Source organism: Nycticebus coucang, chromosome 9, assembly GCF_027406575.1.
Source record: "Nycticebus coucang isolate mNycCou1 chromosome 9, mNycCou1.pri, whole genome shotgun sequence".
In the NCBI taxonomy this organism is placed as follows: domain Eukaryota; kingdom Metazoa; phylum Chordata; class Mammalia; order Primates; family Lorisidae; genus Nycticebus; species Nycticebus coucang.
Genome location: NC_069788.1, coordinates 45,623,670 through 45,639,598, shown reverse-complemented (window position 1 = coordinate 45,639,598; position 15,929 = coordinate 45,623,670). Strand labels below are relative to the sequence as shown.

At 54.4% G+C, this 15,929-nt stretch overlaps 1 protein-coding gene across 6 annotated transcripts in view; it reads right to left on the bottom strand.

The window, feature by feature from the left end:
• Positions 1-3,317: 3,317 nt before the first annotated feature.
• GRM4 (glutamate metabotropic receptor 4) overlaps positions 3,318-15,929 on the bottom strand; it is a 116,842-nt gene continuing 104,230 nt past the window's right edge. For all 6 annotated transcript variants that reach the window (XM_053603090.1, XM_053603086.1, XM_053603089.1 and 3 more), the window contains 2 exons: positions 9,686-9,932; positions 3,318-4,263 (listed from right to left, as the gene is read on the bottom strand). In XM_053603090.1, the coding sequence (XP_053459065.1) occupies positions 4,214-4,263; positions 9,686-9,932 (297 nt within the window). In that variant the 3' untranslated portion in view covers positions 3,318-4,213. The remainder of the gene's footprint in view (positions 4,264-9,685; positions 9,933-15,929) is intronic.

Sequence of the window (15,929 nt, the reverse complement as noted above, 5' to 3'; positions counted from 1 at the left end):
AAAAACATAATTACAGGGCTTTATTAAAGAAAAAAAAAAAGGCAAATTATGGTGACATGCTTTAATTATCTGCCGAGCAATGGCGGGCTGAATTACACAAGCAGGGCCTTGGAGGTTACCTAAAAATAAAGCAAGAAGCCTCATTAGATGCTAATTGCTGCTTTTGCCAACTGAAGTGAGATTCTGGTGTTGTGTGCCATTCAGTGCCAGGTTGGCTTGGTGGTGGGGAGTGAGCCCTGGGAAGAGTGCCAGGGCCAACCCCTGTGGGTGGCCAAGACAGGGCATACAGGAGGGCAGGGAGGAGCCCTCAGTGCCTTGGTTTCCCCTTGATGTTCAAGGGGCAGATGGAAACCCATGGCTGGGAGAAGGGAGCCGTGGGGACCAAGCGAGAGCATCAGAAAGATGCTTCTCTGGAGAGAGGGGCCACACAGCCTCTTACAGACTCAGCATCTTCTCAGGGCTCCCTGGGAACCCCTCACTAGGCCTGGAGGCTGAGGTGGCAACTCTCTCCCACCTGGCTCTGCACATCTGTCCTGCTGTGCCTCTGCCACCAGGGCCTGAGAAGACAAGGTAGGAGGGACAGACCAAAGGGCATTAGAACTCAGAACCAGCCTTCTGAGCTGGAAGGAACCCCAGACTCCAGCTTGGCCACTGCTTATGAAGCTGGTCTCTCCAGGTTCTCAGGAGTTCTACAAAAGTGTCCCGTGTCTCCAGCCAGCTTGCTAGCTCAGTGGGCTCCTGCTCAGGCTGGCACGGCCCAGGCAGGCTGGAGCACGGGCATCATTGTTTTCTCCTGGGTTCATAAAGCCCAAGGTCTGGTACCACACCAGCCCCACTAAGCCACACAGCCAATCCTCTGGGGAGTTTTTAAAACCCACCCACAGAGATTGAGATGTAGTGTTCTGGAGAGCGGCCCAGCAGCTGTATTGTCTAAAGTTCCCCTTTAGACTATTAAAAAAATAGTACACATTAGGGGTTAGAATGTCCACTAGCCAAATACTTTAATTCCAACCTTGAGGAGGCTGAGGCCCCAGGGGAAGAGTGAGCACGGGGCCTGTGGAGACCCCATAGCCCCTCCTACAGAGCAAAGGTCTCTGGGGGATGCTGGCTCCTTGTCTGGGGTGTCACAGACAATGAAAAACCCCACCTTGTTGAAATACGAAGTTCTGAAGATACTGAGCAACTGTCCACCCTTCTTGGGTGTCCCATATAAACCCAGGCATGAATAATTTAGGATGGAGAGCAAAAGTGAGTAGCCAGGTGGTCCAGGAAGGGCCTTATGTCTTTCCCACTGTGTACATAAAGGCCCACCTGGGAACACTTGCAGGACTCCAGCTCTGCCTCAATAGCCTGCGCCTTCCAGATGATGGGCCCAGTTCCCCAACAGTGTCCACTGTTTCAACTGCAAGGGCCAGTCTGACTGCTGAGGCCTGGTCCCTCCTGTCTACCTCAGTCCCATAGAGCCCACTGCACCCCAGGATCAGCTGCCCCAAATCTCACACACACACACTCTAGTCTTCCCTACTTAGTTTACCTCATTCCCCTAATTATTTTACTGTGGGACACAGTCTGATATGTCTCTCCCATCAGATCGGAAGCTCCTTGAGAGCAGGACTGTGTTTCTCCCCTCTGACAGAGGACAGACAGCCCCCTGAGGGTAGGGCCTGGATGCCCTACCTAGTCCAGCCTGCCTAGGGCTGGCTGGACTAGGTCAAGCCTCGGTCTGCAGATGGTCCAAGCCCCATCCAGCCTGTCCTGGCTCCCACAGGCCCCTTAGTCTCCTCCCACTAAGATCTCCAGGCTCCCACAGCCCTCCCTTGGGAGCTGAGATGAGCACAGGGGCAGCACCCCCTCAGAAAGAAGATGATTCTCCTCTTGGAACCTAGATAGATGCCCCACAGCTGAGGGGCAACTGGGCAAGTCCTGAGCTGAGCATCAAGCCCTGGCCCCAGGCCCAGCCCAGCCTTGTCATCAGAGCATCTTACCTCATGAAACAGTGGGCCAGAGAGGGGGCAAGGTGCCTAGACTGGGGATATTGTCAGAGAATCACCCAGGGGGATAGCTGGCTGTACCCCCTTCTGCATCCTGTTCCCTCCTACTCACACACAAGCACTGCCCTAGAAGCTTCTGACAAACATCTTGGTGTGGCAACCTAATTTTGCCTGATTGGGCTGGAGGACTAGTCTTAGGAACTATCCTACATAAGTAAGATGATCAGTGAGAGATAGCCCCTTTTCTCTGTCCTTCCCTCACCCAGTTATTTATTGAGCATATACTAGATGCTGTCAACAGACCGGTGGGGAGAAGAGATTTCCTGAGCACAGGTGTGTAAGACCACCCCTCCCCCAGGAGGCACTAACACCTGGCGTGGTTCAGTGGCCCAGCCTCACCTCTACTCACACCCTTACACCCAGTCCCTGCCTAGCTCCCTGCCCAGGGTCCCTCCAGTCCCTTGGCCACCTTGCCCCACATGGTCAGCTAGGGAAGTAGGAGGGGGTGCAGGACTTGGGGGCAGGGCAGGAGAGGACTGAGACAGCCTACGCAGGAGGGGGCCAAGAGATAGCCTAGGCCCCAGCTGCTGCCTGTGGCCTCATTGTGTCTCTGGCTCTATAATTTACCCCTGGCAGAGTCTAGCCACTCTCCCCGAGCCACTCTCACTTCCCTCTCCCAACCTGCCAAGGAAGCAGGCCAGCCTGGGGCGGGCATCCTCATGATGTGGCTGAGATGGGGATTCACACTCACTTGGGCTTAAAACAGACACTCACACAGGACAAACACGCATGCATGTGGGGGTACAGGTGTACACACAGACATGCAGCCAAAACAGACACTCACAGGGCTGAGTGCACCACACACCCACACCATACCATGTACTTGGGGACACACATGCCACACTCTGATCTCCAAGATAGATATCATCTTAGGACCTGGACCTAGAGACAAGTGGAGGGAAGGGCTGCAGTGCTGGCAGCCTGGGAAGCCAATTTCTCAAGAGGAGGACTTCCCAGCAGGCAGAAAGGCTCTGGCGTACAGGTGGGATGGGTTCTGGGTGTGAGGAAACAATCCCTCCTTCCCTCAGAGCTGCAGGGCAGGGGACCAAGCACCCCCCCTTACTCAGTGGTTCACCAGGTCCTGATTTCTGACTGTCCTGCAATGTCCCTGCCCCTCACCTAGAAACCTGGCCCCACCCTGCCTAAGGCCAGCCCAGGGAGCCGTTTCCATCTCTCACTTCCTCCTTCCCTCTAACTCCAGGCCCTCTGGCCATGAGTTGAGCCCATGGTCCTTTGGCAGGACCGTCGGTGGATGTGGAACCCAGGTGCAAAACCATGTGTTTATTTTTATTAGAAATGTTCTTGGTATAAAAACAATCATGCGCTACACATTGTCATCAATAACCATCACCAAACACCCAGGCACTGAACTCCGTGTGGTCAGCAGGAGGGGCAGGCGGGCAGGCGGGCAGGACACACGGCAGACGGTGGGGCAGGCGGGCAGGCTGCGGGCCACGGGGACACACACAGAGGCCACCAGGAAGACGCAGCACTTGGCAACACTCTTGAGATTTGTTTTTGTTTTTGGCTTTTTGTGTTTTGCTTTTTTTTTTTTCCTTTTTTCTCCTTTGTGACACATAAAATTTGGTGAATAGGAAAAGGGAGAGAGGAACAAAGGCTGGATGAAAATGAAGTTGAGAACAGGAAAGAAAAAGGCATGAGAGGAGTGACACGCTGGAAGCCAGGAGAAAGCAGGAGGAGGTGGACACAGAGGATGAGCAAGAGGAGGCAGAGGTGAGAGCCAGAAAGAGAAGACACAGAAGAGCTGAGAACAGAGGTAACAGAACGTGAAGACGGGGCCTGGAGACACACTGAGAAGGTCGCCAGTGGCACAGACAGAGGTGGAGGAAGGGAGAGAAGCAGCTCTGGTGCCCACATGGCCTGAGCCCCTGTGGTCTGGGGCCAGGAGGGGCAACGGTGCAAGACGGATACTCCATGTGGCCTGGAGCTGCCCAGCTCCTCATCCTCCTCCTGTCGCCCACCTGGCTTGCCCAGGCTGCCCAGCAGCGATGGCTGGGAGTTCTGCTGTCCTCAGCACCAAGCCATGTCCGTGGACACCACGGGCAGGCAGGATATCAGCTGGGCCCTTGAGAGTGGCCCTGGGCCAACACCGTCCACAAGGGTCGTGGTTCCTCCTCCTCCTGCTCAGCTCTGTGGCCCAGCTAGATTGCATGGTTGGTGTAGGTGACATAGGTCTGTTTGGTGGCCAGCGCTGGAAGGAGAGAGACCAGGGATACCCAGGAGTTAGGAGCTGACTTTTTCAAAACCCCTTCTACATGGGCACTGCCCTGCACAAGAACCTCCCATAGCTCCCCCTGACCCATGCCATCCAGCCCAGAGTCCTGAACCAAGGAGTCAGAGCCCCCCAAACCCTGCCTGGGGACTGGCCCAGTTTTCCCACCTCCACACCTGCCGGGCTGGGCTGCCTGCCTGGACTGCCCATCCCTCATCCCTTTGTCACTTGAGAAATGACTCTGCCCTTGAGCACTCCCCGCCAAAATTCTACTCCTGTGGGAGGATTTCCCCACCACGGAGCCCCTGCCACCCCTTCTAATTATATCACCCTGTAAAATAATCCTTTTTATTTGTGATATCATGCAATCTTAAAATAATGTCAAAGGAAGTCTTTCAGAAGTTCAACCACACATTTTGGAAGAGCACATGCAAAGAATATACTCTACCCAAACTAGAATGGTGACCTAGAGAAAAGAAGTGGGGAAGGAGAGTCAGAGGAAATAATGAAAACCAGAGAGGGGCCGCGCAGGGCTAAAAACTCAAGCATGTGATCGTCACAGCCCTCTGCCCCATGCCCCAGAAAATGCAGTCCCTGGATGCCCATGACCCACAGTGCATCCACTTCCTATTTCTTGACACCCTGTCTCCCCTCAGTCTTGGGACCCCTTAACTGCATGATTGCCAAGTTAAAGACTGTTTTCCAGCCTCCCTTGCAGCTACATAGAGCCTTGCATGTAGGCATGATCACATTCTTGCTGATGACATGTGAGAGGAAGGACTGTGCCTCCTACCTCATTTGATTAAAATGGAATGTTTCCCCTGTACATTCTCTTTTCCCTTCTTTGAGCAGGACAAGTATTGTGGTCAATCAGCCTCAGTCCTCTGGGAGCCAATGGAGCAACAAGATGGAAAGAACCTGGACCCAGCTCCTGCCCACCCACCATGTGCTATTATGGCAGAGAGAAACAAACATCTGTCTGATTTGAGCCATTCTGTTCTGTTCTGGGACCTCTGTGTCACAGCAATGTAATTCAAAGCTCCCTGATACAGGCAGGATTGCTGTGTCCAAGTATCAGAGGGTCCACTGTGTATAGAGGAAGCAAATTTACTGGGGGGGGGTGAGCAGAGGGGTTCACCTGGAGCCCATAGGGAAACATGAGGATCAGAGTTCAGTTTAGCTAAAGGAAGAACTTTCTCCTGGCAAGACCTGAAAGTGGAGTGGGTGGCCTTATGTGGTAGTGGGCTCTCTGTTAGCAGAAATATTCAAGTAGAGGATGAGCAATCACTTGGCTCAGTGGTTGAGAAGTCCGAAGGTGCCACCTGGACAGTTGCTAATGGGAGAAAATGGGGCCACAACATCCAAGAAAAGAATAAGAACACAGCATGGTGCCTTATAGTTTATGAAGAATTCCTATCTTCATTTCTAAAATGACCATGTCTCTCTAGGTTCTGGATGACCAAGAGGGCAGAAGGATCATGAGACAAGTCAATTTTAACAGGCAGCATCCAAGGGGTGGTCTTGGGTGAGGCCACCCCAGGATAGCAGGAGGTACTCAAGGGAGGTGGGGGCGGCACACACAGATCAGAGCCCTGAGGTCGGGAGCCCAGATTCTAGCTGTAGGGAGGCCTCACACTCCCAATATGACCTCTGGTCCTTTCCTCCCCTGCTGGGCCTCAATTTCCTTGCCTGAAACATGATGGGGTGGCCCTTTTTACCTAGACTTCTTTTCCTAAAGGGTCCCCAACTTCCCTCCAGAATCTCCATCCCATTCCATCTCCCACAGTCACATAAAGAGCCAGCAGCCAGCTCTGCAGATCAGAATCACTTGCCTGCAGGCCAGGCTGGTGAGAACCAGCTCCCCAGGGCCCCATCACTCTCTGGTGAACTACTAAAATTGAATTTCCAAACCAGGAAAACTCATCAGTAGCTCCTGGCTCAGAGGTGAAGGAAAATCTCAGTAGTGACAGGAGTAAATCCCCTGACTGTGCTCCTGAGGGCCACTGAGGGCACCAGGGCATGTGAAGGGATGAGAGAAAGTGTGGAGGAGAGACAGCTCAGTTCTCCTCCTAAGAAGGCCAGAGCTGTCTCCTAGGAAATCCAGTTCCCAGATTCCGAACCTGGAGTGGAGGGACACTCAAGCTTCGGCTACATGCCACAGCCTCCGGAGCCTTTCAGCTGAGCCTCATTCTCACCATCTGGCAAATGGGAGCAGTGAGTCTGCCTGAGGCCCCCATGAGCTAACAATGAGGCTCCAAGGAAGGGCTCCAGGCAGCAGCTGGGAGAGCCAGGGTTCCGCCTGCACCACACTAGGGGATCTCAGTACCTGCCATGTGGCCCTTCTCAGAGCTGCATTTCCCTCATCTGTAAAATGGGGTATAATGAACCCCAATTGGGATCAGCTCAGGGGTGGATGGAAATGCCCTTTAAATGCTGCAAAATGTTGGGCAAAAGGGCAGGGCTGAAATAACTACAGTGATGAGGACAGGATGGCAACAGCATCCTTGGTATGAGGTGAACGGCGGGGGTGTGGCAGAGGGCCACCGCCTCCCCTTGTTGACGTTAGGCCCTCACTGATGGTTTTCTGTCACCAGAGGCTTGGATAACAATTAGCCAGGCAGCGCCAGGCACAAGCTGACAGCCCCCATTTGTCGCCCCATGTCTCCACACCCAATCTGCCTGCAATCGGGCCCCTGAATTATTTATTCCGTTGTTTAAAGATACATGGCCTGCCAGTGACAGAGTGAAAAATGTCCCTGCTCCACAGGAGTGACACTTCCCCACTTCATCTGTTCACATCCCCTCAGTCCAGCTACTCCCAGAATTAATCACCTGGCTCCTGCCTGGCCCTTGTTGTCACTGAGCTGAGAGACAGTGGGGGCACAGGGTGCTGGGTGCTGGCCCTCACCACAGGGAGCAGGGGCTCTTGTCCTTCCCTTACAGGAAGTGGGGGGCTGAGGACGCTGGGTCTGCCCTCGCTGTGTCTCACACTCCTCCTTATCTAGCATGAGTGAGTGACTGGCCAGAGCAGAGACAGAGGGGCAACACCACTGTGGAGCCAGCAGTGCTCTCTGCAAAGGGCCCTCACCTCCATGCAGCCCTCTGGTCTATGACAGCAGGAGGGACACTATCAGTGTCCCTTTAGGGTCAGGGTGTCATCTCTAGGAGGGGGCTGATACCCGCTAGCCCTCGGGAGGCCTGGAGCAAAGCTTCTCTGACAGACCTGCTCCTGCACATAGCAGAGAGGAGGGCTTTGAAGGAACAGGACCCAGGAAGGCAAGTTTCCATAGGAAGTCGGAAAACTAGGGCAGGGGAGCAGAGGGGCAGGGAGGGAGTTCCTGCTTAGGACAGGAGGCCTGGTTAGGGCTTCATTTTGGGTCTCTGGACATCTAGGTAGACATGAAAGGTCAAAGGTGGGAGTCCCCCTTGCCAGCTCAGCATAGAGGGCACCTGAAGAGAGCCCCAGGGTCCAGGTTCTGGGAGGAGAAGCAGGACTGGAGAGAACCAGCACTCACGGGGGCAGGGGAGGGACGCACGCAGATGTGAGGAGTGGCAGTCAAAGGGGGAAAGGGTGTCAGCCTGCTCGGCACAGAAGATGGGGACCCCAGAAAAAAGGAGCCACATGAAGTCAGAACCAAGAGACCCTGTGGCCACCCAGCCACCTCTTGGCTGCATGATCTAGGGAGAGTCACTCACCCTCTCTTGCTGCGTCAGTTGGGGATCAACCCAGACTTCCCTGGGCCTCACAGGACCACTGAAGATCACTTAGCAGAGAAGCAGACTCTGGGGAGTGCCAGTCCCATCAGAGGGTGGGAGGGAATGCCCCCTTTCAGCTAATATGCTCTCCACACATGGGAACGGAAAGGAAGGCACTTTACCCAGAGCCCAAGGCAGGGCCCCTGTAAGAGGTGCTGCCCCAGCCCAAACACACTGGGCATGGAAGGTCTCCTGCTTCACCTGAGCTACCAGAGGAGGACAAAGGGTCTCCTCTCTGGGGCTGTGCTCTGGGCCTTCTTGTGGTCTAGCCTGTATCCCTCCTGCTGGCATCGAAAATACTCATTTCTGGCCTTTCCTCAGCACTAGAGGGAGGAAGAAGAGTGCTAATTCCCAGATCCCACCTTGGGAGAGGGGCCCTTCTCCATCCTCCCCTACCAATGGAAGCCCCAAGACTTTCAGAGGAAGAGCCAGGGAAGCTGCCATCTAAACTATTTGGGCCACTTCCAGGATGTTCACAGAGGAAGCCAAGGCCTGTGGTGGCTCTGTGGTCACCACAATGGCTCCCCTGTCCCTCTCTACCCCAGGGCAGCTGGAAGTGAGGCCCGAAGAGGCCCACCCCTCAGGCTGGAGGCCTGTGGCTCGTTGGGGACAGAGGCCGCCACCTGCTGGGTCTGGGACCTGGGGGAGTCCCTTGCCTCTTTCTGAATCTCTCTTCCTCATCCATATCACACAAATGGCAGAATAGCCTGCCTTTCAAGGCTGCTGCGAGGATAAAAACTGGCACAGAGTAGGAGTGGCACATGCTAAGGGTTCAAGAGCTGAGAACCACTATTCTGTTTCCCCTGAGACCCAACTGTCCCTGACATCCCTGCCCCTCTCCTCCTTGCTGCCTTGCTCCTTGCACACAGAGAGCTGGTTCCAGGAGGAAGAGGGAGCAGGTGCACTGCTCCTTACCAGCCCCAGAAGGGCCACGGGCCTGCCCCTCATATGCCGAGGCCCCTGCTGCTTGCCGTCCCCACCAAAGCATGACCCTCTAGTGCTGAGGTCTCCTCCAACACTCCCCCACGCTAGGACAGCTGCTACCAGAAATGGCAGGAGGCAGTTCTTTAGGCCCCCCTGCCTTGCCCCACCCCCTCACTTACCTGTCCTGGGCCAGCCCATATTCTGGGTCCCTAATTCTTAGGGCCCTGCTATGGGGTGACTGGACAAAGCTAAGCTGAGGATTACAGCTGCTCTAGTACAGGGCCGCTCCTCCCTGGTCACCCAAGGGCCAGAGAGCAGGGACCCTCCGAGACAGCCCCTCCTCCCAAAGGGACTGAAAGAGTAGGTGGAGATGTGGGCCCCAGGACAGAGTCCCAGAATCTGATGCCACCTGCATGAACCAGGCACCCCCAGGGCCTCACACTAGGTAGGGCACAGATCCCTGGAAGGGGTGATTGGGTTGGGAAGCTAGGATTGGGTTGGGAAGCCCTCTGAAGCCTCCCAGGAGGAGGTAGGACAGGGTGGGCTTCAACCGAGTCCCTCAGGGCTCTCCCTGAGACCCTTCTGGGAAGGGCTGGTCCCAGTGTCTCCCCCAGAGGGCCAGGCTAGGGAAGGGGCCTCACAGGTGCTCACCCAATCTTTTCGCAAAAGGGGGTAAGCCCTTGGTAGGACCAGAAAGAGACTGGTGTTACCAGGCACTCACCTGGGGCCTCGGGATTCTCGCAGAGCTCGGATGTGGCCTCGCCATTGGGCCGGAAGCCCCCCTTCTGCGTGAACTTGTTGGACATGGCGGCAGCGGTGACGACGGCTTTGAGGCTGCGCTTGCGCTTGGGCACATTCTGCTCCGGGTGGAAGAGGATGATGTAGACCTTGGGCATGTAGAGCATTCCCAGGGACACCGAGGCGCTCAGACTTACAGACACCGTCAGTGTCGTAGTCTGGATATACAGCTGGAGGAGGGCAGGGCAGCATCAGAGCGGGCTTCACACAGCCTCGGGGCCCTGACCTCTTCCACTTCCCACCCAGGGACAGGCACAGCAGGGACAGACCCAGGCCTCCCACCCTGAATGGGTCCCACTGGCGTCAGGAAAAGGGAGTCAGGTATGGAGCTGGAAATTTAGAACAGAATTTCTGTATTCAAATCCTGGCTCCACAACCTCCAGCTTGGACAAGTCATATCCTTGCGCCTCAGTTTCCTCACTTATAATATGGGCATGATGATCGTAACACTCCTAGGGATGCTGTGAAAATCAAATGACTTAGTAAATGTTAAAAGTGTGGGAAACACCAGCAGGCACATGGTGAGTGCCATGTGGGTGTTCACCACTGTCACGTGCTGTTTGGGAGCCACATCCCTGAGGAAGGACTCTCAAGCAGGCCCTTCTCAGGACTGCCTGTGAAAGGAGCACCTACTGGTTGGAATAACTCCTGGTGGCCATGCCACAACCCCTCGGACCAGGCCCCTCATTCAGTGACTGTCCCCCCAGTGTCCCCTCTATGCAGAGCAGAACATTGGCACAGAATCCACAATGCCCATCATGATACCCAGTGGTGGCAGAACATTTGATGCTCACTCTCTAGCACTTACGGTGACAGATGTTTAGCAAAATGAAAGCCCATCAATCTGGGTATTGGATAATCCATTCTATAGAAGGGCCTTCCAGGCAGGGCCTGACAATTCCCACTGCCCCCGCCTGGGATTCCCTTCCCCACCTCCTCTCTGCTTCCAACCCTTCAGGTGTCAGCTGTGCCTCTGGCCCCCTTAGCTAAGGTGGGGCCAGGGGAGACCAGGCTGAGTCTCCCAGGCCTGGGCATGAGGGAGGAAGAAAGTACTCTGACCCCCAAATCTGCTGTTTCTGGGCCTAGACCCTCTGCCAGGGCATGGCTAATATGCCGCCTCCTCTGACCTCCAGCTTCTGACCCCTATGACATCCTTCATTTCTTGCACTGAGCCCAGGAGTTTGGGACACAAGTCTGGACTTGCTTCCTGAGGCATAAAGCCCTGGCCTCATCTGGTAGTAACCCTAGGGTAGGGGTCAGGTCTTGCTGTTCTCATATTCCTCCCATCTCCTGCCCCCCTCTCCTGAAATGCCTCCTGACACTGGATTTGAGGCCTTCATTTCCAGCCACCCCCTTCCTGGTTTTCCTACCTTTGACAGAGGACCTGGAAAGGAATAAGGTATAAAAGGAGAGTTGTGCACCTATGTGGGCCTTGGTTTTTCATCAGTACAATGAGATGATAACACCTACCTCACCCAACCATGAGGTTACCCCAAGCACAGATTATGAAGCCACATGAAACTTGCTTTAGGCACTGGGTTGAAACTGAAGAGAAGGGACACAAGGGCATGGCTAGACAGCCAAGATGTTTCCAGGGAGCTGACATTCCTCTGAGCCCAGCCTCCAGGCTGGCATGGCCCAGATCAAGCAGAGCTAAGTGGGCAAGGGGGCTGGGAGCATGGAGAGGCTGCTCCATTTGCCATTGTCCAGGAAAATGTCATAGGTCATGTCCCCCAGCAAGTATACATCCCTCCAGACACAGACCGACATTCCCCAGATCTCACACTCAATCCACACTCTCACCCATGGGCATAGAGCATCTCTGTTGGCAGGAAAGGCCAAGATAAGCCAGGGGGAGGGCGCCAGCCATCTCTCCCACACTGAGATAAGGCCAGTGGCCAGGGTGAGAAGGGGAAGGGACAGGCTCTAGAACAGTGGTTCTCAACCTTCCTAATGCTGCTACCCTTTAATACAGTTCCTAGGGGTCGCACTCTGGGAGGCCAAAGTGGTGGATTGCCTGAGCTCACAGGTTCGAGACCAGCCCGAGCAAGAGCAAGACCCATCTCTAAAAAATAGCCAAGCACTGTGGCAGGCACCTGTAGTTCCAGTAACTCAGGAGGTTAAGGCAAGAGAATCACTTGAGCACAAGAGTTTGAGGTTGCTGTGAGCTATGACGCCATGGCGCTCTACCAGGGGTGACAAAGTAAGACTCTGTCTCAAAAATAAATAAATAAATAAATAAATAAAATAAAACAGACCTTTGACAAGTACACTAGAGTACAGGGCTAATGCACAGTAAGTCATCTGGGTCTTCACTAGACTGGGAGTTCCCTGGGACAAGGCATGTCTCACTCATTAGAATGGGGGTTCCCTGTGGGCAAGGGCTGCCTTTCCTTCCACGTTGGGGGTTTGGGAATAGAGGTTGTGTTCCAGGTCAGATACCTATCTAAGATGCTTTGCCTCCACCTTGTTGATGGGGTAGGTAGAACCAGGCCCATAAGGAGTTGGTAGGACCAGGGATAGAGGCCCTTCTCTGAGCAGGGTGAGCACTGCAGTGGACGTAGCCCTATGGTGGGAGTTGGGAGCCTGGGTTCCAGATTCTACTCTGCCCTGACCCACCACGGGATGCTGGGCAATTTCCTCCCCACTCCGGGTGGCAGGTGCCCCTCCATTAACACAGACAGGGTCAGCTTTATGGGCATGCAACTTGTAATCCCACAGGGACCTGTGCTTAGAAGGACCCTACTGCTGTTGTCTTACATTCTGAATAATTTCTGGACAAGGAGCTCTTCGTTTTCATTTTGCACTGGGCCCTGAAAATTATAGAGCCAACCCTGAGCACAGGTATGAGCACAGTATTGATGTTCTTTTTTGTTTTTCAGCCTAGGAGACTCTTTGCAAATAAAATACAAATATAAACAGATCAAACTGGAGCAATTTGTGGCCCCCAATTTGTTGGGCCCCTTTCCTCCCAGCATGGGTTCTGAGGATTCCTCTAGCCACCCCTTAGACTGGAAGGTAGGCCCTACCCCCACACTTCCTCTCCTTGCATGGGGCCTGAAACTCCCAGCCTATATGACTAGAGCCTGCCTCTGGCTCCAGCCTTGTTTCTGGAGCCCACTGTGTGAAGTGGTAGCAGGTCAGCTCTTACCAGAGAGGCAGTGGTTCTCATGCACCAAGCAGACAATCCTGAGGGGATGGCTCCCAGGCACCATGGGGCCTTAAAGGCAGAAAAAGATGGCTTGGCACCCATAGCTCAGTGGTTAGGGTACCAGCCACATACACAGAGACTGGGAGTTTGAACCCTGCCTGGGCCTGCTAAAACAACAATGACAACTACAACAAAAAAATAGCCAGGCGTTATAGCAGGAGCCTGTAGTCCCAGCTACTTGGGAGGCTAAGGAAAGAGAATTGCTTAAGCCCTAGAGTTTGAGGTTGCTGTGAGCTGTGACATCACAGTACTCTACCCAGGGCAACATAATGAGACTTTGTCTCAAAAAAAACAAAACAAACAAACAAAAAAACGCAGAAAGAGAAAGAGGTGGCCTCCAGCCACCATCCCCTCTCCTCCTCCAGCCACCTATCTCCCAGCCCACTGGCTTTTAAACTTCCTTCCACCTTTCCGCTCCCCCTTGCAGTTGGGCCTTGCCTCACTCCATCCTCTGTGAGGACTCCCACATGAAGGAGGTTGTCAGGGCTGGGTTTGACAGGGGAGGACTGAGTCACATGGGGTGGGGCAAAGGACATGGAAAGGAGCAGCCGTGGAAGTGGATAGCAAATTCTTGTTTTCATGTGAGGCCCCATGGGTACAGGGTGCGAGGGGCCCGGGCGGGGGAACCGGGGAGCTCTGCCTGCTCTGACCAAACCTGGTGGGTACTGGTAGGCTTAGAATCTGTGCAAACAAGACAAATGAACTTCACACAACCTGGGCCGCCACCCCAGCCACATCCTGCAGAGCCTAGTATAGCGGTCATCCTGCGTGGTGGATCAAGCCTGCTCTGGAGGGCTCAGGGTAATTCCAAAGGGCTACAGTGTTAAGCCTTGGAAATCAGGGCTAAAGCTGGGAAATCCATCCGCCTGCTCACCAGGGTGGCACAGACAGCTTCACTATGCACTAGCACCTGCACCCTGGTGGCACGGGCACAGCTGAGCATGTGCAACTGTGTGTGTGCACACACCCAGGCACACACCTGTACCTGCTCCCCCACCACACCTACGCACTTGAGTTCACAGCTGTACACTAGTGTCTGGTCACACGTACCTGGCTCACACACACACCCCTTCACTCACCTGAGTACAATGCATACACAGATGTACCCATACACTACACCCCATCCACCTGCATGCTCATAAACAGGTACACTCACACATCTGCACACTGTGTGCATGACACTCCTGGGCACACACTCACAGTCTGCACATCCATACGCACCCCGGCAGCCATGTACACTTAGCACACACAGCAGCCCATCTACACTCAATCTGCATGAACATGGGCACACTGCCCCTCCCCCACCAAACATGTTCACACACAAAAGGCACACATACCTGTACACACACATTTCCACACCCATCCCACAACTCCTGACAACAGCCACACCCACTCAATCTACACACACCTGACAGCCAGGTCCGTAGCTTGCATTGGGGCATTTTGTAGATATAGCATGATGTGGCCCTGAGGTAGCCCCGGTGTTGCCCAAGCCTCTAAGAAGCCTGAGGAGGAAGTCCCCTGAAACTCAGCGCTCATCCCCTCCACCCCTTCCCCATGGAGAGGCCCTGAAAGAGAGAAGGGCATGTCCCATGTCCTAGCCACAAGGGGCAGAGCCAGGTTGTATGGTCACAAATTGGTGTGAGGGTGGCCTGTTGTATGAACTGGGGCAAGTCCCTGCCTCTCCTTGGGACTCTAAGAGCTTCATCTAAGAGGCTCCTTTCATAATCAGAGCTGCAGGGGTCTCCTCCAAAGGGAGAAATCCAAGGTAGGTAGGGTCAACTGGAGAGACTGGAGAGGTAGGGAGGGTGAGAGGGGGCTGGACTCCAGCATCTGGAGGTGGGAGGGGCTGATGCCTAATGATGCTGATGAAAGTACCAGAGGGTATTACAGCAAGGCAGGGGTGGGGCAGGGGCTTAACCACCATGATGTGGCCTCCAGCCACATACCTTTGTTCCCTGAAGAGGAACGGGAAGGGGTCCCCAGCATCATCAAGGGTCATTTCTTAAGCTGCCATCTTTCTTGAATACAGCATGCCCTTTCCTGCTGTCTCCAGGGGCTCTGTGGGCACTGAAGGGATTGGGGGTCTCTGCCTATACCTGTGTTCACCAAAGGTGAACAAGCCCACAAGCCTGGAGGTAGGGTGGGTGGTAGGGGTGCCAGAGCCTAGCTCATAGCATGGGGTGGGTAAACAGTTGCTTGGGCTCAGGCATGTGGGGGTGGTATCCCCTTGCTAAAGCCAAGCCCAGTCTCGCATCTCAAGCCATTCAATGCCAACCCCAAGGTCTGCTTCTTAAAACCTTCTAGCCGGGCAGCGCCTGTGGCTCAGTGAGTAGGGCGCCGGCCCCATATGCCAAGGGTGGCGGGTTCAAACCCAGCCCCGGCCAAACTGCAACAAAAAAATAGCCGGGCGTTGTGGCGGGCACCTGTAGTCCCAGCTACTCGGGAGGCTGAGGGAAGAGAATCGCGTAAGCCCAAGAGTTAGAGGTTGCTGTGAGCCGTGTGACACCACAGCACTCTACCGAGGGCAGTACAGTGAGACTCTGTCTCTACAAAAAAAAACAAACCTTCTAGCCTACAGGGCCACTGTTGGAGGATGACCCATAGGCCTCCCTGAGATTCAGAGTGGAGAACACAGTTCCTACCCTCAAAGAGTATTGGAAAAGTGGTGGGACCTACCAAGGAAGTCCCAGGGCAGGTGAGGTGGCCCAGAGCTATGGAGGGATACTATAGGCTGTGGATGAGGCTCCTGAGTTAGAGCAAAGTCAAGTCCAGCTGTGTGACCTTAGGCAAGTCACTTCTGCTGTCTGTGCTCCAGTGCCTCATCTGCAAGTTGGCATGATGAGACTACCCTTGCCAGCATCCCTAGGAGCTCCGACATGGGCTCATGACTTTTCACGACAGGCTTCCCAGTTATGTCTCCAGCCAGAATGTGCTCCTGAACTCCAGATTCCTA